At 38.1% G+C, this 22,355-nt stretch overlaps 1 protein-coding gene across 4 annotated transcripts in view; it reads right to left on the minus strand.

The window, feature by feature from the left end:
• Positions 1 to 4,771: 4,771 nt before the first annotated feature.
• The window catches only part of CDKAL1 (CDK5 regulatory subunit associated protein 1 like 1), a 432,929-nt gene continuing 415,345 nt past the window's right edge, over positions 4,772 to 22,355 (minus strand). For 3 of the 4 annotated variants that reach the window (XM_042806719.1, XM_042806718.1, XM_042806720.1), the window contains exon 16: positions 4,772 to 5,466. In XM_042806719.1, coding sequence (XP_042662653.1) covers positions 5,260 to 5,466 — 207 coding nt within the window. In that variant the 3' untranslated portion in view covers positions 4,772 to 5,259. Of the gene's footprint in view, positions 5,467 to 21,939; positions 21,990 to 22,355 lie in introns of those variants that run through there. The other variant, XM_032998847.2, reaches the window with a different exon arrangement.

Consider the following 22,355-nt stretch of genomic DNA (forward strand, 5'->3'; position numbering starts at 1 on the left):
TCTCCTATTCAATGGTAGCTCTCTGCACACAGGGGGATTCTGATACCTGGAATTTGCTTGTCAATAATTAGGACTCAATGAAAAAGTTCAGCTGCTAATACCAGAGGTGTATGATGTTGCACTGCCTGCTGCTTTTTTTGGGACTGCATATACCTGCACATCCTAGCCTACATAACTGCTGTACTTCAGTCTGCCCTAGTACATGTAATTTAGTCACTCTGGATTTTTCCAGCAGTACATCTCAAATGCAGTTTACTTTGAGTGAGAATACAAGATGAAGCAACTAATGATTGCAGGCAGAGAAAGACAGGGATGCACAAGACAGACCTTATGAGCTATTTTAGGTGACGATGTAGCTCTCATACTGTTGCACAAGTTTCTCATGCTCTTTGATCATCACAGCACCTTCATCAATGGACCACATATCCTTACCTTCCCCTTTCTTACCTTCTTTTCCTAAGAGGATCATGTGGAAACTTCAACACGTTATCTAACTGTTCTTTAAACTCCTGACATTGATAAAAGAGATTTGAATGAAAAAAGAGTTAAGGAATGGAGAGAAGTCTATGCACAGATGGTGAAAAGGCGTAAGAGAGAGGTGTGGAATAGAGAAACAAAGAGATCTGAAGATCTTTTCTGCCATCAGCTTGACTAGCTTTTTGACTGGAACACAGGCACTTCCATGACTTTTCAAACACTCAACTTGTCACAACATAGCACAAGGAGATCTACAGCATAAATGATCAAATTCATAACCACAGCTTCCCAAGTGGGAGTTAACAGACGCTGGGATACCAGCAGGTGCAGACATGATTATTTGTTACTCTTTTTTTTTTTTCCTGGTGTTTGGCTTCTTTAAAATTAAAATAGGAGTATTCATAATTCATCTCCCCTCTGCCAGCTACCGAAGCATCTTCACTTAAAGAAAAAAGCATTCACTTCAATGTTAAGTGCAGGCATGAATGAAATATGCAACTAAAAGACATTTAATGATATTTGCACAAATACTTTCCAGCAATCATTCTAATTTTAATTATCTAGTGGATGAACTCTGCCTCTGAACAAGTCAAATGGTGTTTTGCAGCCAGTCGCTAACTCTGTGGGCTGTGTCTTCTAGTTCAAACCTGCTTTGCAGCTTTTGCACTAATATTTTTCATTCTGAACCCTAGCTTTACAGCCCCTCATTTTTTTTCCTCTGTTTTTGATTTCTGAATGCTCTTTGCTTCTATCTATACAGCCAAACATAGTGCACTCAAAATGAAATGTGGGCTAGAAATATGTGAAAATAAAATTTGGGAAAGCTGCAAGCAATTTTTCCAGCAAAAAATACTAAATGTTCAAAAATACATAAATAAAGATTTTAATAAGCCTCACACAAACAGGCACGTGCCCACTCATTCCTCCAAATTATCAGAGCTCTTGCCTAATACTTCTTTTATATTTGTCTTAGTCCCTGAAGTTACACACATCTTAAAGTTAAAAAAGATAGACTTGTTAATAACACACAAATGTTCATAGACATAACATCTTTACAGATACCCTCTGTAAGTAGATCAAGCCACTCTCCATATGTATTTAACCGTAGTGGAAGGCTGGAGTTTTTGTCAGATCTGTGCCTGGGTAAGAGGGGCTCTATTTTCACTCCTCGAGCAGCGAGAGATTAGCAGCTCGAAATCACTTTGACAGTTTCAGTTACTCTATTGCATACCGCAGGGAATTTTAATTCCAACCTGTGAAATTGTAATTGCTTCTCAAGAAGTGCGGAAGGATTCTGGGTAATGGCCACAGCCAAGCTCAATGTCAGAGTTGCCAGTTGCTGCCACTTCAGATATTACTTGCTGTTATTCAAAAATCTCTCCAGCTTTCCATATGGGAAGTTGAACTGAGGAGTGAAACTAAATTAACAGAAGCTGTCAGATGTTCATAGATGTGCAGGCAATGATGTGACAGAGGTGGATGAACTCTCTTCAAAAGGTACCTTCTCCTTCTTTCTCTCCTGCTTTATAGAACAAGCTTTATATAAACCACTTCTTTTATTTCATATTATTTTTCTAAATGAGTATACCATTAATAGAAATCTACAATGAAAAGATTAAATGACAAAGTCCTCCACCATCCAAAACCATGCACAAGTAGGACATAAAAAGTGTGCGCTTAACGTTGTTCAGAAGAGATTTAAGATGTCTTTGCTATTCAAGTCTTGTGGTTTGCAAGATTCCTCACTGGAAACAGCCAGAGAGAACTCAGAGCTACCACAGACGTTTAAGAAAAATAGTTGAGGCTTCCTTGGTACCAAAAGGAAATTAGATTCTTTTTTTTTGCTTAAAAAATAAAAAAAAGGCATTGAATGTAGATTGCTTATTAGCAGACACATTCCCTAGCGATGAGTGTGTTCACACACATGTACAAGTGAGATCAAGTGACTGTGGGGAAACTTCCCCCGCAATGACCTCATGAACTCGGAGTGCAGTAGATTTCTCATCCACCTCAATGGCTTGTAACGAGAGAATACTTGGTGGAAGTTGCCTCAAACATAATGCCAACGTAAAAATTAAAAACACCACCTGGCACGGCAGTTAGAAGCATTCAGGGAGCCAAACGCGAGCAAAAACCACAGATCAAATGTGTTCAGGTCAACCCATTCCATGAAGTAGATGTACTTCTGCAGTTCACTCTGCACTTGGGTAGGTTTCCTGGCCTCCACCCGCAGCCCCGGGCAGCGTGCACCTTGGGCTTTGCCTGAAGGTCCAGATGAGCTGTTTGACCAGAACTGACTTGTTCAGCTCAGTGCCTTTCAAAGCTTTAGTTGTAAATAAACAGGAACAAATGAAAAACACTTTACTGCTTTACAATACAGTGTCAAGAAGTCCTCTCAAAATCTAAGGGAAGATAATAAAATGCTTGATAAACAACACTTCCTACTTACCAGGTTAAAGCTCAGTTTAAGAATATACCGCATCCATGGGCAATGTCATCTAGAAAGTCTTCTTCACCCTCTTTCTGTATACTGCATTATTTCTAAGAAAATAAACTGGTCCCATTAAAGCCAATGATGCACAGAATCTAAATCACAAGCTTTGTAAATCTCTGTAACAGCTGATGCAATGAGTCTGTAATTGCTACGATTAGATAAGCTAGAGTGGCTGACAGAGAGAGTGCTAGAGGCATAGAACATATCTGCATAGTTTATTCCCATCAAATGCAAAAGGTTGTCTTAGATATAATGATTCTGACAACTGTTTTTCCCGAGAATCTTGTGATATGTGGTACTTTCCTGAAAATTTCAGCTCCCAGATTCAAGTGGGGGTTTTCTGCGAATTTCAGATTTGTTAAAAATAGAAATTACTGATTGTTACATATTACTGGTTGTAAAGAAAAGCCTGAAAAATCCAAGCAGAAGCAAATCAAGAGCACAGGTTTTTAAAAAAAATCTCATGAATTTTCAGTCCTGGCTCATGACCTTCAGTGGTTGCAATAAGAAATATAATAGTCAAGTCATTACACACCTAATTTCCTGAAGACAGTTACATTTGTTGTTATAATCTACAGGCTGTACTGAAAGCATCATGGTGGAACTTCCTGATTAATTGCCTGTAACTACTTGGAATCCTCGGTTTATAAAGTACAAAGCATCCTTCCTGGGGGATTATTCATCTGCACTGTAGAGCCACTGTACTGGCTTTGGCTGGGGTAGAGTTCATTTTCTTCATAGTAGCTGGTATGGGGCTGGTTTGGAATTGTGCTGGAAACAGCGTTGATAATTCAGGGATGGTTTAGTTATTGCTGAGCAGGGCTCACACAGAGCCAAGGCCTTTTCTGTTTCACCCCACCCCACCAGCGAGGGGGCTGGGGGGGCACGAGGAGCTGGGAGGGGGCACAGCTGGAACAGCTGACCCCCACTGACCCCGGGGACATCCCACACCATATGATGTCATGCTCAGCAATAAAAGCTGGGAGGAAAAAGAAAGAAGGCGGGGACATTGGGAGTGATGGCGTTTGTCTTCCCAAGTCACCGTTACGTGTGACACAGCCCGGCTGTCCTGGGGATGGCTGAGCACCAGCCTGCCTATGGGGAGTGGTGAATTAATTCCTTGTTTTGCTTTACCTATTAAATTATCTTTATCTCAACCACGACTTTTCTCACTTTTACCCTTCTGATTCTTGCCCTCATCCCACTGTGGGGTGAGCGAGCCAGTGGCTCTGTGTTAGCTGCCTGCCGGGGTTAAACCACAACCATGCAGGCAGCTCAGCTCCATCTGTTCTGGGTACACCACAAACATACTTAAAAAAAAATTAAAAATACAGTTCCTGCTCTTCAGATTTTAAAGGGACACTGCAAGTGGAAGTTTGGATGACGATCTAGAAAGGTGACAAGGCATGAAAGAACAAACAATATCACGCAGTCAGCTGCTGGCAGAACCGGGCACAGAGTCCAGATCCTGACTGACCAGCACCATCTCAAGATGCATGGAGATCCTGTCATGACAAAAACGGCTTGAAGAAAGTCATGAGAAATTTGCAGTGTGCAAAAAGTAACCTCCCTGCTAACAGAGCAATATTGTCTGATACACAGCATGATCCAATGCACGGCTAATACGAGATTCACACATAGTTCTCCAAGCATTATACTAAATCTATAGAGACTGTAATAAATCATTTTTTTTAACAGAACTCTAATACAACTCTGTTGTATTAACAAAGCCTAAAAACTCATGTGAAGTGAGAGAGACAAGGTAACAGGCCAAAAATTCTTTCAGACATGACAACAAAATCAATAGCAACAAGTGACAAACTTTAATGACCCAGCAGTGTTCGATTCTAATGTAAAAAGACACATATCAAACCATCACACTGCATTAAGCAAAATACTTAAGAAAGCTTTAAATGTTCTGCCCATAAAAGATTACCAACATCACTCAATGGAAAGATTTCTTATAAACTTAATGAGTTTCCTGCATGCAATTTTACCTGCTACAGCAGTTACGAAAAGAGTAAGCAATGCAAACATTGCATCATTTGAGAAAAAAGAGGAAAGATGCAACAAACTGTTCTGCCAACCAAGGATCTCCAATTTTGGCAAAATAGGTCTTCCTAGAGCTTATCAACATTCTCTCCTATGAATGACAGGAAAGGCATAAGGTGAGTACAAATTATTGCCCAATTTATATTAGCTTTAAAAAAAAAAAAATGTTGTTAAAAGTGTTTCCTTTGAAGATTTTAAACAGCAGTTTTATTGTTTTCATAAAAGCCTCATTCAGTTCACAGTTCTGTTTTCATTCCTGCGTAGTAAAACATAACAAGAACTGCCAGTAGAGCCAGGCTGACAGACAGTATCTTCAGTCCAGCTCCTCCTTGTTGCCATGGGAGCTGCAAAGCCATCCACGAGCTGAGCGGTCTTTCCACTGGGACCTCAGCAGAAGGGTGTGCTTTCCAGTTTGTGCCATTCTGTGGTGCATGTCTGAACTCCTGTGAAGAAATGCACATATTAAGATTGAAATTGTGTTATGTATTTCTGATTGTACATACCAAATACGAGGAAAATCCCCTCTCTATATTGAGATTCACATTAATATCCCTTTTCAAGACAAGCGTCAATTCAACCTGCACTGCACTATCAGGTTATCAGTTTCTCATACAGAAATTTAACCAATGCCCTACATAGTCCATCTTTCTAATGAAATTAACTGCCAAATCAATGAAGCTGTTAGCAACAGAAACAAATCTCCAGACCTCAACGTCATCAGGGAGAGTTGTTTGATGATTATTTTTTTATTTGTTTGTTTTGCTGCTATCTCACTACTCCCCCATTTTCGGCCTCTTCAAAAAGAAATGTCTAACCAGTGATAAAGGGGACCACAACACTACAATCCTTTGCACAGCAGGGCTCTTCTAAAGTCAATCATCGTCTCCTGGTGTGCCAGCTCAGTGGTGCTTGAAAATCCTCCCACAGAGCTTTTCCTTTCCCCTGACCCTCAGGAGGCAGCTGTGCTAAAACACTCACCTTCTCATTCAGCATACTGCATCCACTTCCCTGCTGTGCCTGCCATTACCATTCTCAACCTGACTGCAAGCACCAAGATCCCCCGGAATATGAAGACTTTTAGCTGCAGCACAAGTTACAGATGTTGAGTTGCTATTTCAGCAGAAAATCCAAGTGGAAAGAACAAGAAACATTTCTCTCTTGTAACCTTGTTCAATTCAGCATGCTACCATTGTAGATATTCAAAAGGAAAAACATCTATTAAAACTGTAATCTGATGCCATTTGCAAGAGGCGTAAGTGGTAAAGGTGTAATTAAGCAAAGGTGTAATGATCTTCATCGTAAGATTCAATATTTCTGTTCATCGTTTCTTTTTTTCTCCTTCTATTTCAATAATCTCTTAGGAATTCAACTGAGCTCAGCTGGATTTTTAATGGGTTTGAAATTTTCCAGTTATAAAAGGTTTCTGATTAATCCATTTTATTTTTTCTTTCCTTCACATTTTGTATAAAACAAGTCAGGGATCCAGAAAGTACCTATCTGGATCATCATGTATTTCCAAGCAGCTGAAACAGGGTCACATGAAAACACAGACCAGACACCTGATACTTTTTTACTAAATGTATTTCTGGGCAAACTCGAAGACGTATCAAGGCTCCAAAAAAGGTGCCTGCCATGAAAGTGTGGCAGCACAATTCAAACCATCTGTAACTGCCTACTGTTTTCCATTTCAGGAATCAGCTCCGTTATAGTTATTGTAGAAGGAAAATAATGATTACTACTGGTTAGGTAAGTAAGCATCAAAGGGGCAAAGGACAACCTGGCCTAAGTGCTATTCTAACATCTGAGGTATTGTTGATTTACATCACCATTCACACAGGCAAAGGGTTACTAAACAAGTGACCTACGAAATGAGGATGACTTCTTATATATGCTTCACCCAGAAGGCCATCAACCGGGAAAACAGAGGAAAGGAAACAGGTAAGCAAATTAGGGTGTAGTTCTCTGCAGTGTAAGGCACAATAACAACACTACTCCAGGACTTCAGTCTATATTGGACAAAGTATGTTAGCTTCATCAAAAACTATGAAACTGCTTCATATTATTAAGTTATTAACTACAATCAATGTCTAAGACACCTGAAATTTTAGTAACTGGCCACAGCTGTTTTGTCCCCCCAAATCAAAGCTGATTAACCTCTGCCTGCAGAATAAACTGGAAACCATATAATATTAAAGATTTTTTATATATGAATAAAACTCATTTGCAATTTATTCTTTCTAGATGTTTATAAAGCCTTTCTTTTCTTTGCAGGTCTCAAATCTCTACCATTCTAAGGTGCATAATTTATTGTCATGACCCATTTTTACATGTATCATTGCTACATTAAGGCTAAAGTGGTTTAAAAGAATGGATAAGGCTGAAAAAACATCAATACAACCAAAGACTGATTTCTTCCAGTATTTTATTTTCACCGATTCATGACTTAAAATTTCGCTGACCATAATCAGACTCCCAACTCTTTTTAAAATATTTCTACACAGCTTGATAACCGGTAAAGTCCTGAATATTTAGTTGTACAACATTAGATGTTATCCCTTAGAAAACAGATAGAAAGGGCCAGTACCTCATAAATGACTTTGTAACTTTCTCCTCAGTGCACCTCTTCAGGCCCAGTCTCAGTCCCTATCTACCTGTCTCTGCCAGACTGGGGGTAGCCAGCAAAACACCTCTAACACAAGTCCCAGCTTGTAAGATGTTTTGAGGGACATTTTTCCCCTTTACTAACATTTAAGCACATGAGCATTTCATGCATTCATTCATGTTTCTCTGAAGTAGTTTCCAGTAGTGATTTCACTGGCACTTCATTTCTGTTTTACAGTTTTTTTGTTTTCCAACATAAACCCAAATAATCTCATCTTGCTGCTATAATTTGATCACAAATAGCCTATACTGTTTTTTTTTTTTTTTGTTACCATATTGTTTTTTTAAACCTCTACTGCAACATGCAATGCATATGCATTAGGCAGTGCTGAATACTGCTAGTAGGACATAATGGTAAAAGAGATTTTAGCAAGATTTACAAAGTTCCGGTGGTGGGGAACACCCCTGGCTCCATGGCCAGTTGTCCCAGTGGTGTTTCATCTGAGTAAGTCAGCCGGTAAAGCTGTGAGGCCCATTTTCTTCCTTACTTTATCATATTTCCCATAAATTGGATAATCATACCGACACACTAAAACCATTTTTAATTTTCTTTCTTTAGATAAGATTTTCTCTCACAGCATTTTACTAATACGGAAACTTAAGTGGGTTGGGTGTATAAGTCTCAGAATTTCACTACACTTTTGTTCTCCTTCTATCCTATATTTTGAACTCCGATGCATTTGTTTCTACTGGTAGTCAGATTTTCTGAACTGCTGAAAACTTTCAGATCATATCTCAGATTGTGTAAGAGACTGTCGAACAATTTAAGCCAGAAGTTTTTCTTTCAATAGATGCATACATGAAATACTACTCCTATCGACTTACTAAGCTGAATTATTTACAAATGTTCTAATGGATTAAAATGTTCTTATATGGACAAAAAGATCACAATTTGCGAACTAAAGTGACCCTTTAAGATGTACTTCACAGCTTATCACTACTACTACTACTGCATTTCTGTTCGATAATGTCTATCTCTTCAGATGATCCTGCCAAATATTTTCTTTCAAGAGAAGTAATGAATATGTTCATCTGATCCATGTTGTCTAAGAACTATTTATTTTGGGGCTAGTTTGCCCCAAAAGTGTGCCTTGCAACACTGATGCATGGGTAATAACACTGGCTTCCTTGAAAATTTCTGTCATTATCGTCACAGAAGATGGATTTGTAAAAAAGGGTACATCTGGTTTCCTGTAACTGAAAGGCTCCTTTAGAAAATGGCAGTCTTTTGTACCCCCTCCAATTCGTACAACAGCTTTTAAAACCAGGATAATCTCTCGGAAACACCTGCAGGTAGATGCCTCTTTCTAAAAGCCTGTCATGCAGCTCTGTAAGACACGGCACAAAACTCTCAGTGGGAAGAGGAAGAGCTCTGCTAAGCTGACCACTTCTTGCACTCTCTTAAGCCTGAGCTAAGGGCTGAGTGGCCCTCGCTGCAGCCGGGACAGCGGTGAAGCATCTGTCTAGAATACAATCAGTTCTTACTAACATACAAATATCATGTTAGCAGCTGTGCTAGTGAAAAGCACCTATTTTTATTCGGGCAAAAAGTCTTTCTGTAGGCTTCACTTGAGGAATTAGTTTTCAGGTAAAGTATACAGTATATATTGTAGTGTATATTGCATGCACAGAGGAGGCAGGGAGAGGATGAAGTTACAGAAACTAAAACTAAAATTCTAGGTTCTACCCTAGCCTTCTAGGGTAGACAAAACAAGTTACAAGAACTTCGTTGGGCTGTCACATGAGCTCCAGAGTTTGCAATACTCTAGTGCTATATTCTGAGATCCTCTCATGTATGTTCTTTTCCCTAAAGCTTTTCATATACTGTACCTTAAAGAGCTATCCAAGACACCTGCAGAAAAGGTCTTTCATGTTTCGTGGGGAGGGGAGTTCTCCATGGGAAACCAACTTTAGTAGAGCTCTTTCATGCACCTTTGGTGTAAAAATCCTGGGTAGAGGCAAAGATCTCATTTGTTGAACTAGCAGTTACACTGGTTCACTCCCTGTGCTCTCACTTTATAGAAGTATTATTTCAGAAAGGCCCTTACTTGTATCTCTAGGTAAAATATTTGCATTGCATTAGCTTTTCAATGAAATCTTCAAGGCATTTCTGTAATATTCTGAACTGATACACCTGGTGATATTTCCTATGCACAATCACTAGTCAGAGTGCAAGAGTTAAGCCGAGCTCAGAAATCACACTTTTGTAGCTGCAAGACCTGGGAAGATTAGCATAATGATTCAGTTCAGTGGATTTTAGAACTAAATCCAAAGCCTCTTTTACCCTAAAAATACTTGGAGGAAATCCTAAGGTAAAGAAGTTTTCAGAAACACGTGTTTACACTAATTTGTCTTGATAGGCCATAGAGTCTTTGGTAGACTTGTTGTTAATTAGGAACACTGTTATCACTAGAAAGGACAGCAAGAAAGGAAAAGGTACTCTAAGATTTAAACCTATATACTATTAATCAAAATGAGAGAAGGAAGGGAAATTATCAAACTGAAGTGCAAAGACAGCCGCTTTGAGCTAAGCATCATGTATTTCCATGGAGGCAGCCTTTCATCTTGTTTTGGCAGCCACAAAGTAAACACAAGACTTTGCTAATAAGGTATAATATAAATTATTAAGCCATCTAGTATATGATCAAATGCATTTCAGATTATTTTTTGAATAATTCTGTCTTGACGACTGCCAGGAGTAATGTATTTTGTGTACTCTTGCACAGACCCATTGATTGCTGTCTTTCTGAAGCTCCAGTCCCAGACTTACAATGCTGTGCGTGAGAGAAATACATAATCATATCAAAATTTAAGCTTTGGCATCTGTCGATCACAGCCTAGCTTTTTCTAAGATCTCAGTTCATGTTAGTCAACAAAGACATAAGAGCAACTCTTTAGCTCTGAGCTGAGGTTTTAATAGATTCAAAACATTTCTTACATGCAAATTTCTTTATGGCTCAGAGGCACTGTTAGAGCTTGAAGTGTTAGCTAACTGCTGTGAAAAACTACTTGACTGAGCATATCTCAAGATAAATTAGACTACTGAATTTTTTAGCCCAACCAAGTACATCTTACACACTTGTGCTACTGCATTTAAAAATACGGACTTGTATATAATCATGCACAAGTCTGTGTGACAAATTAAAAGAAAACATGTTAAAATATGCATTACATATCCTACTGTGCCATTTGAAACTCTGGGCTATTACACTTTGGAGGCATTTTTCAGATTTAAAAAACAAACAGTTACTGAAGGTCACATAGATTACACATCTAAAAAATTCGTAAATTAAATTTTATTGAATAGTTCCAGAAGACACATTTAATTCTGTACGTATTGAGAGCTCTCTTAATTTATTACTTATGAATTTCTGCCAGCCTTCTGCAAATGTGGAATGCTGATCTTAGAGTAGAGAATGAATGGCATACAAAATATTTTTTCTAATGGAGTTAGCATGATAATTCCCATAAGAAGCATCCCTGTCCCCATATATACCAATGAATGCACAGTGCTATGTTGTTAAGAGAAAATGCTGTCTACAAGCATGCTTGTGTCAGATGTTATCAGCTGTACACCATTCCTAGGAATTCACCAATTCCAAATACACATGGGGTTTATTTACTCATTTTAAGAAATGGGAAACCTTGAAAAAATAAATAAAGCAACCATGCACTTTCACAAAGGAATTTCATATTGCTTCTTTTTGTGTGCATATGTACCTATGTGTTTGTGTATGTGTGTGATGTATGATTCTATGTTTTAATATATGAGAGGATAGAACTGAGCTGAAGGATAAATACAGATTTATTGTTAATTTCTCAGTAAATGCTCAGTGTCTTAGCAATAATTAGGATTCCTAACCTGTTAACCCCAAATTATTACCACTAAAGTTATAGCAAGAAAATAAATTAATTGAAGCATCTTGCAAATAGCTGCAGTCACTAAAACTGTCTTACTGTCTGTCATAGGATCCTGGGATAACTCAGACTGCATCTGCTCCCTCCTCCTGCTCCAAGAAGGGTCAGCTATGGCCTAGTTTGCTCAGGGATTTAATTAGTTGGGCTTTGAAAACCTCCAAGGGACTGTGCAGCCCCTCTGGGCCTCTGTTCCACTGCTTAACCATCTTCAAGGGGAAAATGTTTCTCTTCATATCCAGGCTGAGCCTCTTGTTTCAACTTATGCCCCCTGTCTCTCGTCCTCCCACATGCACCACTGTGAAGCACTTGGCTCAGTCTTCTCAATAACCTCCCCACAGACACCGGGGGGCTTCTGCTAGGGTCTCCCGAAGCCAGCCCTTCTCCAGGCTCCAGCAAGCCTGCTCTCTCAGCCTCTCCTCACAGGCCAAGTGCTCCAGCCCCTGACCACCTCTGTGGTCCTGCGCTAAACTTGTTCCAGTTACCACTTCTCATTTATATCAAGATAACTACAAATGACCCAGTCAAGTCAGTTCGACCATACACCTAGCAGCTGGACCATGGTCAAACACAAACCTAAAACACATGAATAATGGGAGGAAATAGAGATTGATTGACTCTAAGTTCAGCTGCATCAAATCTGACAGTTTCTTCCAGGTTTGGCATCCCTTTAACTGGGGCCTACCCCTGATCTACCTAGCAAGTCCGCAAAATCTTCCTTCTTTCCCAGTACCACTTGCATGGTCTGCCTGATTCCTTTGGTCAGCGTAGAAAAAACACCTTTCCCATTACTCAACTACCTCTCACCTTGATTACTACTACAATATCCTCCTGACTGTCCTGTTTTCCTTCTACTTCTCCCCATTTCTCTCTTGCATCACCTGGCCATACAGCCTCTTCTAATAAATAAAAGCAGAGATGCCAATAGGAACACAAATTTGGAATGACATGCCATATCATGACTTTCTGTCCACGTCACACAGACCCACCTCTGGAACTTCCTCCTCCTCCATTAACATTAAATTCAAACTTTAATGTTCCCGTGTATAAAAGAAATCAATTATCTCTCTGTAAGTTCCTATACCTGAAGTTCCCACCATTACTGTAAGGCTCCACTGGCATTTTTCTTGGCAGACATCTCTCTGCTCTCTTCCATGTTCTTACCTAGGGGTAGGCCCTTGCCTGCCTACTTCTTTTTCCTCCCCCAAAATAGTCTTTAAGGATTATTCCCTCAATGATCCCTCAAAATTCATAATGCAGTTAAAAGCCAGACAGAAGGCTGAATAACCGAGGCTTATTAAATTACTTGCTTTTTGATGTACACTTTGAGGAGGAGGGGAACAACCAAAAAAATCAACTAACAAAAGAAACAAAAAGAAGAGAAACAACCAACCAAGAAAACAGAAGCCCAAAACTCCTCCAAAATGTTTAAAACACACTCTTGTGCTGCTTTCCATACCAGTCATTTGTTTTAGTCTGTTTCTTTACATTTACCTATAAATGTTTCCAGCCAGGAGTTGACTATTTTTTTTTTCACATATTTGTATTTTATGCTGCTTAGTGACTCAGTATCTTTCCACTATACAAATAATGCATTGTCAAAATAACCTGTCACTCAAGGACAGAAGCAACATTTTGAAAAATAGTCAGTGTGATGTCTGGATTCTGAGGGTTTTTTTATTTGTTAATAAGACATGGGGGATGTCAATCACTATGCAGGAAACAAGTGACATGCAAGCCGTCATTCCAGGCAGCACTTGCAACCACAAGAGAACGCAGAGATCTTTTAAGTGCAAAGAGTTTGATTTAAAACTCACAGTCGTCCAAATAATGATTTGAAATGAAGAACGAACCTAGCAGCACAATGCAGACAAATTCAGGATGGGGATCTGTCACTATTTATCTCCCTGTGCATAGCACAGTTTTACGAAGGAGATGGCAGGTGCTTGCTCTGGGCACTTATCTGGTAATTAGTTGGCTAACAGACAAATCTGTTTCCTAGAGATCACCAGCACAGGCTTCATGGCTTTGAAAATACATTACAGTGAATTACAGGATGTACATTTACTTGTAATAACACTAGATATCATTTTTCAGTGTGCATACCATGGCCTGTCTTAGTAGATATCATTCCACAGGATTCTAGCTGGCTCCTTCTTTAAAGGATCATAGAGATTTTGTTTTGTGGTTTTTTTTTTTTTGTTTTTTTTTTTTTTTTTTTTTTTTTAAGTAAGTATTTTAAGATTGTCTTTACAATGCAACAATTTTCCCAATTTATTTTGTTGGGTGATGAAAGAATGACAAAGAGCTAGCAGTATATGAATGTTCAAAGGCTGTTCTACAAATGAGATTATTAAATGAAATGCGATACACTTTTTTTATAGCACAAGCCTTCAGAGACCATCACCTCTTTGCTTTCCTTTAAAATCTTGAAATAACAATGACAATTATATGGAGGTCAACGGTAGCTACAGGCAAAGACACAAAAGGTTTCCATCAGAAAGAGTATCCCAGTAAAATGAATAGCTAGGTCTGAAAACATATATTCGTGCCACAAGAGCTACCACTATAACTGAATGATATTCACATATCATCAGTGAAATCAGTAGTACTGCTTTTACCTGGAAGTGAATTCTATGAGTATATATTAAAACACTGTCTTTAAAATGAATTCCATACTCCCAAAATGGTAGAAAGCATAAAATCCTAAAAGCCTTTCTAACCATTGTTATTTGCAGAGAACACTGTGATAAATATCCAAGAAATACCTCAACGCACATTCTCTCTCAAAATCAAGAAAAGCTTTTAAAGACCTTTCACAAGGAGCAATGTAGAATAAATTGATATATGTACATATTCTTGGCTAAAACCTTCCACTTAATCCTAGTATATATCATAATGCTGAATTTATGGTGTTTTCATTTACCCCTACAGAACTGAGCATTACAAATGGAATATTCCAAGGAGACTTCAACATTGTATTATACAATGATCACAGAGGCAAATGATACAGCCCTTCTTACAATCCCACCTCATGGATAATAAATATAGTATAAAATGAGCATTTTTAATATTTAGGAATGATACTAGTTCCAGAGTTTCAAAATCCATACAAGTAGGTAGCTGTGGGATCTATATGCCTCCTTCATTTTCCAGGCAGAGAAACAAAGAGGATCTAAGTGTTTCCAGTGCTATAATGCAAGCCATTAATCAGGTCTCTATAACTCCTGCCTCAGATTCCAGTTGTCACCAGAAGCCAACACAGCCTCTAAAACCTTTTGTCTCTGTCAAGTTTAAGTACATTTTCTTACAGCTAGGCAATGCCTTAATATCTAATCTCCTGACAATTTCTCTTACATTTATGTTCACAGACTTTCCTGCCTGGTTTTAAACACCTCCAGTTCCTGGGACTGTAGATGCTCAACCAAGCACAGCTGGAATCAGACCTTGGCAAAAAGAATCATTTCATGCAAGCCTGACATGTAACAGTTAATAAAGTGTGAATGATCTTGACCAACTTTGTGGGTTCAATGATAATACAAAAGGTTTTCTTTTCATATTGTCATGGCCTCTTTCCTTTACATATCCTTAGTTGTTCTAGGAGGACTCCCACAGTTCCAGTTAGCATACTTCTGAGCACCTGAGGGAGTGTCTTGAAATCTGAGTCTCCTTTTTAATTTCACACTCAGTCAAGTTCAACTGCAGTTAATGGAGGACTCTCTCATGGAAACATCAAACAATGGTTACTTTCTATGATTAGCAAGCCTAACTGCTCTAACACAGTCTCTGGATCCCCAGTCTCTACGAATTATTTGTCAGCCCTTCTCCACAATAAAGATTACATGAGAAAAACCTTTCTTGGCTTGCTGTGTATTTTATGCTAGATAATCATGATAGCACCTTGGCGCTCTGTCTAAGACATCAAAGAACAGTAACTATCCAGTCTACAGGCTGTAATGAATATCTACCCTCCGGAGAGCATTTGTATTGTTCAGAGGGTGGTCTGACTAGACAACCAACTCCTGTATCTGTAACGGACTGAAGTGCATAAGCACGAACTTGCGCCCTATCATGCTCAAATACTGGCAATTCGTACTCAGCTGAGCCTCCAATGAACCTACTGGACCTCAGTTTTCTCCCACAGGTTTTACACAGTGTGCTCAATCAGGTTGTATCTGTTAATTCCTAGGATTAACTCATGAGGAGAAAATCAGTTCCTCTGGAATTAACCATGAAATAACAGGTACTGATTTTCTTTTTTTTCTTTGATACTTCATACCCTGGAGTTAGTTTCTCTTAAACGCTGAGCAGTCACTGCTGTAATTTGCTTGAACAGGGGCTACAAAATTTTAGTAATTTGTAAATATCTAGTTCCAAGCATTTTAAACTGACCACCATCAAATCTGTTCACCAGATTAACCTTCTAGTAGACACTTTGAACATCTGCCTCATCTTGATCTGTGAAATGGGAAGACAAAAGCTGCATTTCAGGAGGATAATGTACACATAAACTTATTCCTGTTTCTGAAGCACTCAGAAATTTAGTTATGGGGGTCTCAGGAAAAGTTAGAAAGGAATGAATAATTCCCTTGAGAGTGAGGTTTAAACAGCATGTAACAAATAACACTGCTATTACACAACAAACAATGAAGAGGAAAAATATCTAACAGTAGATTATTAAGTGAATAATCTCAGCTCTGTGCACAGAAGGAAACAGATCTGCGTGTGTATATGTGTGAAAATAGCACATAAGCACATAATTAAAGGCTAAACCACAACATATAGTTGGCATTTACACAGAAAAGAGGAACTTAGACTCTAGAATTTCCTTGGTTCAGAGCACTTTACACTCTAAATAATCTGTGCACATATGTATGTGAGAAATACCATTCTTAGTTTCTTCTTGTTATCACATATTATAGTCACTGCAGTGTTACACTTCTCTATTTAGAAAAGGATACTGGTCTGTAGAACACAACCTATAATATTTTAATACATCTTCTTTGGCATTTTGTTGTTGCTTTTATCTCTAGATGAATACAAGTATTAACTGGAATTGACTCCTGAGTAAGTGATGTCCTCAACTCCGTTTCATTATCTCTGCCCATCCTAGTAACTTTTGAGTCTACTCATTCACTTCAACAATGGAAGAGCAATCCAGTAAGTCTCATGTCAAAGGCTAGTAGAAAAAACCCAGAGAGATCTAAATCAGTGTTTCCACTGAGGGAAAGGTCAAAGCCCAGCCTCAACAACCTGTTTTTTTTTTGCCATCACTCTGCTGACCAATCTGTACTCCTAAAACTCTAAATCACACACAGTAATTACACAAATGATCTATAACACGTTTTTGTCCACAGGATGGTCACAAAAGATAAGGAAGATGCGGAGAGGAAGATGTGTTTTTTTCTGTAGAAACATGGAAGGAACCAGAGGACCCAAAGCACGAGAAACCAGGCTCTTTTAGTTCAGCTACTCACTTGTTCATTCCCTAACACTGTGAATGCCATTCTTGTACAAAGACTGCTCCACTTTATAGTGCTTCAAAACTAAATGCAAGACCAGATGAAAACTGGCTTAAAAAAAAAAAAAAAAAATGGAAGGGTGGGAGGTGGCACTGCTTTGCACGGGGTACAGTGTTTCAACAAACTAGGTTGCTAGTATGTAGGAATGAAGAGTCTACACTTCCCGCTTCTCCCAACCTTTTCATAGCTGAGGGACCTACTTGACTGGATGCTACCATTGTATAGGGATGCAAGATATAAGTATGATTTTACACAGTAAACTGCTGCAAAGGTGTTTCTTCTACTTTTCAGATTTGCCACATTAGGACTAAACTAAAATGGTAATGAGTTTCTATCAAACAGTATCAGTAGTTGTAGGCCATTTCCTTCTAAGGGAGGAACAGGTGAGGTTCTTATGACAGATTCAGAATCTTTGGAAGGAATTTCACTCACCTCTTCTTCTCTGAAACCCATAAAATCTTTGCTAAAATTAGGTAATACTAAAATACACTGCTTTCAGGAAAAGAAATTAAGAAAATCTGAGATAAGCACAAATAAAACAGAAAACAACCTGAAAATGGCAAACATACAAGGTGTCTACAGGTGTGAGAAACACAAGCCCGCAGGATAACTGTGGGTCTTAACCTAGTCTTTAATAAACTGATGGGTTTGGATTTTAAAATGTTTCATGTCTCCAAACTAAAGCTTAACAGCACTACAACAGGCTTTTTATCACACAAGATATTCTCCCAAGTATAACTCTAATTCATTTCTTTCCAGCTATTAAGAGCTACACATCTGGATTTCCCCTGTGGTTCTGTGACAAAATCTGATTATGCTATAGAATCTTAAGCACTCCTCACTGAAAAAATAACGAACTAATGTTTCTTTGGACAGAGATACATGCTGAATAGCTGAAAGAGGAAAAGAATTCCTGTCATTCTAAGCACTACTTCCATTATTTCACCAAATTAAAGTTCTTGTATTGAGAAAAAACTATCTGTGTCAGAAATGGATATTCACAGACATCCTTTTTGTATGATAATTATGTTATATGCACTTATCAGAGATTTTGTATGTGAGAATTGCAAAATAGTTTCCATACGGATAAGATAAAGCAGAGTGAGACTGACTGAAATGAGTTACAATCACATATGAAATCATGTCAAAACAAGGACGAGATTTAAAAAAAAATCCTCTAGTCCTGATAACAAGACCCTTTCCTGAGGACCAGAAATCCATCTGGTCGATATTATGCCTAGGTAGTTTCTGTAGCTATGTGATGTTCTGACAAAAAGAGCTTAAATGTACTGCTTATACATCGTTGTTCCATCAAAAGTATTTTCACAAAAACTTCCAAGCCACCCCAATCCAAAATGGAGCATTTGTTCAAGTTCTGCCACAGTATATACATATACAGCTATAAAGAAGAATCCATCAGTTTGAAAGCTAAGACATTTAGTGAATAATTTTCTCATATAATATTGTTTCAAGGACCCCATGGTTATATTGAGACTCAAGAAAAAGAGTATTAATTTCCATGGGGCTTTTGCTTTTTTTTTGCATTTGACATCCGGCTCTCCAGCCAGTCAGGTTTCATTCCTTTTACTATTTATTAATCACACATCCATCTCATGTTGTAGTACACGGGTGGCCAATCCTTTCTGAGAGGCCACATGAGTCTCCTGTGAGCCTTATACTACCGTGCCTTGCCAATCACACAACCAGACATAAATTCATCAGGTGATTAAGAGCTACTAGCTCTCCTCCACAAATCACATATGCTCCATGTATGACGCTGACCTGGTAGCCATTGCAAAAGAGAGTAATGGATAGTACCTAGTGAGGAGGTGCACTCTTTTGGTGGGTGCAGGTTGTCCCATGCCAGAGGCTGGCCACTTCTGCGCTAATACAATGACAACATGCTCGTGGGTCTGCGGAGATGGCGTCTTTACAGGCCAAGTCCCACAAAACTGTGTTTCTGCTGGTCAGGCCAGGTAAAAAGGCAAAAACTGTCATAAAGACGACACTGATAGCACAGCAACATCAACATTCATTATAGCATTTGTTGACTGCCTTGAGTCAGAAGCTGGGAAATAACGATTTTCTTATGGAATGATGAGCTACGAAGGTCAAACATGGTCTGCCTTCAGGCCCTTAATTATTCTGTGTGACTGTCATCACCAAGAACAACAGAAAATGCACATTTCTTTTTAAGAAATGTTTATCACTGAAAAATTTTTAAATTTGTTTTTATCTTACAAATGATTTGTCAGCTCTTCTCTACAATAACGAATACATGAGAAAAATCCATATTACTTTTTGAATGCCTTGATGGCTTAGGCTGCCATGTAGTTTAACTCCAGTTTTGATTTTACACCAGTGCATCCTAATTAAAAATGACTTCATGTCAGTGCTTGTGACCCCAACAATTAAAAGCTGAAGCACCACTGAAGTACCTTCCTCACTACAATTCCAAAGTCTCAGGTTTTTATAGTATCTAGGATGGAAGAAATATATCCTAATTTTCCCAAGATCATAATTTTACTATTACACCAAACCTGGGTTGTGGTCTTGACTCCAGTGAAAGAAATTAAAGTAAATATGCTGAAATTTTAACATCCCATGGGCTTGAGTTTCAAACACAGGAAAACTGTGCTTGAAGCCCTCTGACTCTTCTGGAACCTCAAAGCATGAACTGTTTCCGATGCACACCTGCAAATCTGCTTAGAGCAAACTCCCGGTGAAAAGGATGAATGAGCTTTGGAATCTGTTCTGATGAAAAAGAAAGCCATAATACCTTAAGGAGCATGTAAACATATGGAGTGCTCATTTTACTTTAGTGGGAATGTATACAGGATTTGGACTATCTACACTAACCATACCACACCACCACCACCACCACCTCTCATGCTACACTGACTAGATCTTTCAGTGCAATATTCCTCCTTCCCAATGCTGAATCCGACAATTACATGAAATCCAGTCATAGTTTCTGCATTTTAGCTCATGTGAGTGACTTAGCCTGGCACTGGAATGAGTCAGCAGAAAATCTTTCTGCATCTTTAAGAAGGGTTCTAACATTTGAAATAATAAATTAGAGGTGGGTGAATCCTTCAGGTCATTTAAATACACAATGAGAAGTAGTCAGGAGGTTATCAAGATTGGTGTCCTGTACATTAACCACAGGTAAAGTTGTATTTAAACAGCTTTAACGAAGCGCTTAAGTAATGAGTTACTTTTCTACATGTTTCTTTTACCTAATGGTCTTTAATAAAGCCCGCGGGAACAGCTTGATTTGGAACTTGTTACAAATAAGAACTGAACCTAGAGTTAAATGAATTTAAGAGTCAGGTCTCATGAAAACCTTCAGTGTAAGAGACAGTGAGCCAAGTTTCTTAGAGGTAGAACGCAAACTTTTAAAGCGATTATTCCTCTTGCAGTTTGAGAGGACTCCTTTAAAAACAGTCTTAGACTGGGGGAGAGATTGTAGTAGGAGGGCAAGGGTCTACTTCTGTTGTTGTTTGGTCCAGTAAATCTGCAACAACATGCTTTAATGGCCCATGGCATGATCAAGGCTTTGATCTGATTTCATGACAAAGGATCTAGAGTGAATGTTAAACATGATATGGAATACAGCCTGTATAAACACAAAGTCATGGTATACAGCTTTTGAAGAAGCACTAGTTTACTAAGCTTACTTAAATACTAATAACTGTCTGTGGGCTGTCTTTAAGGATACAGTCATTCTGATATACTCAATAGGATCACAGTAAGTTCTTTGGATATTCAATTATAGTTAGGAGTATATCCTTGTTGGGCTAAATTTAAGGCTCTGAATTTCACATCCACTTCACTAAGTATGTTATTTGGGTATTTTAAGATATGTTTTCTCCAATGTAGCTGCCAAATAGAACCTAACCTTTATTACACAACTGTAATTTAATTTCAGTTAAAGATACAGCCACTGTAAATTTGCCTTTGAATTTTTATATGCAGACATCCTCATACACAAAATACAATTCAATACTGATAAAAGTGTAAAAGATTTGTTTGTTTCGTTTACTGAAAAGCCATTCCCCCTTGATCTTATTACCCTTGACACCGCAAAAAATCTCTAATGTTACTGACAAGAGTATTAAAAACACAAACATAAATCACTATATCCAAATACTATCAAAGTCTGAGTGGGAAACTATGATTATGCATGGATCCCGGTATTTTACTGTGACTCGCAATTAATCTTAATATCGCTGGAGCAGTTCAACACTTTTTTAATAGATTTGTCAGAATAACAAAAATGTTACTTGCAAAATTTATATATGACTTATTAAATTCTCATTATCATAAGGAGAATCAACAAGAACACAACGGATGATTTTCAGACTATTACAAAACCATTAATCTACTGAGAATCTAATAAAATTTTCTGAACATGTAATAATATTAAAGGATACAGAACATCCTAATTTGCCTTTAATGTGGTTTGCTAATTTATTTGAAATGAGATACACTTTTAAAACAGTTTTAAGTAAAAAAAATAGCTTAATCTTATGACTGTAATTTTTATTTGTCTTCAAAACAATCTCAAAGCCAATGAACGCTCTTCATTTCAATGGTTTTGGCAACAAATACATTTCTGAGACAGAAGTTCAACTTTCCAATACCTTGCATGTGTAAAAATTAAATTTCCTACTGACCTTTCATTTGCTGATGGGGAACGTTGTATCACCCTTCTAAATCTCTATTTCCTCTCATAAGCTCCACGTGCCTTTTTCATACTCCCATTTAAGTATTCATGTAGAAAGACTACTATGATTACAGCTTCGACAGATAAGGAACAGGTATAAAAATAATTAATCCAAAACATGAATATCTCATGCCTCTGACTGTGTTTGCTTGCAGGGAAAGAAAAGAGAGGGAAGGGAGAGAGCAATATTGCAAAAATGAGCTTTTTGGTGATCTAAAGAGTAGTAGTAAAAAGAAAAGGGATGACTAAATACAACAAGCAAAGATACAATGGGCTGAATACCCTTCATCTACCTTTGTATTAAACTCTACTGGAGAGGTATAAAAGTCAAATCTATAATAACTTTTGCTGGCTCAATGAGTTGGAAATAGATAACCTCCACAACAACAGAAAAAGTGAGAAAAGTAGCTGCTGCATTATTTTTTCCTGAAAGCCAATTAAAACTTAGTGAATTTATAACCTGGTACATTAAATAATAAAATATTACTAAAAACAAATGCTTTTT

The sequence above is a fragment of the Tyto alba genome, unplaced genomic scaffold, assembly GCF_018691265.1.
Source record: "Tyto alba isolate M040663 unplaced genomic scaffold, T.alba_DEE_v4.0 Super-Scaffold_48, whole genome shotgun sequence".
Taxonomy (NCBI): Eukaryota; Metazoa; Chordata; class Aves; order Strigiformes; family Tytonidae; genus Tyto; species Tyto alba.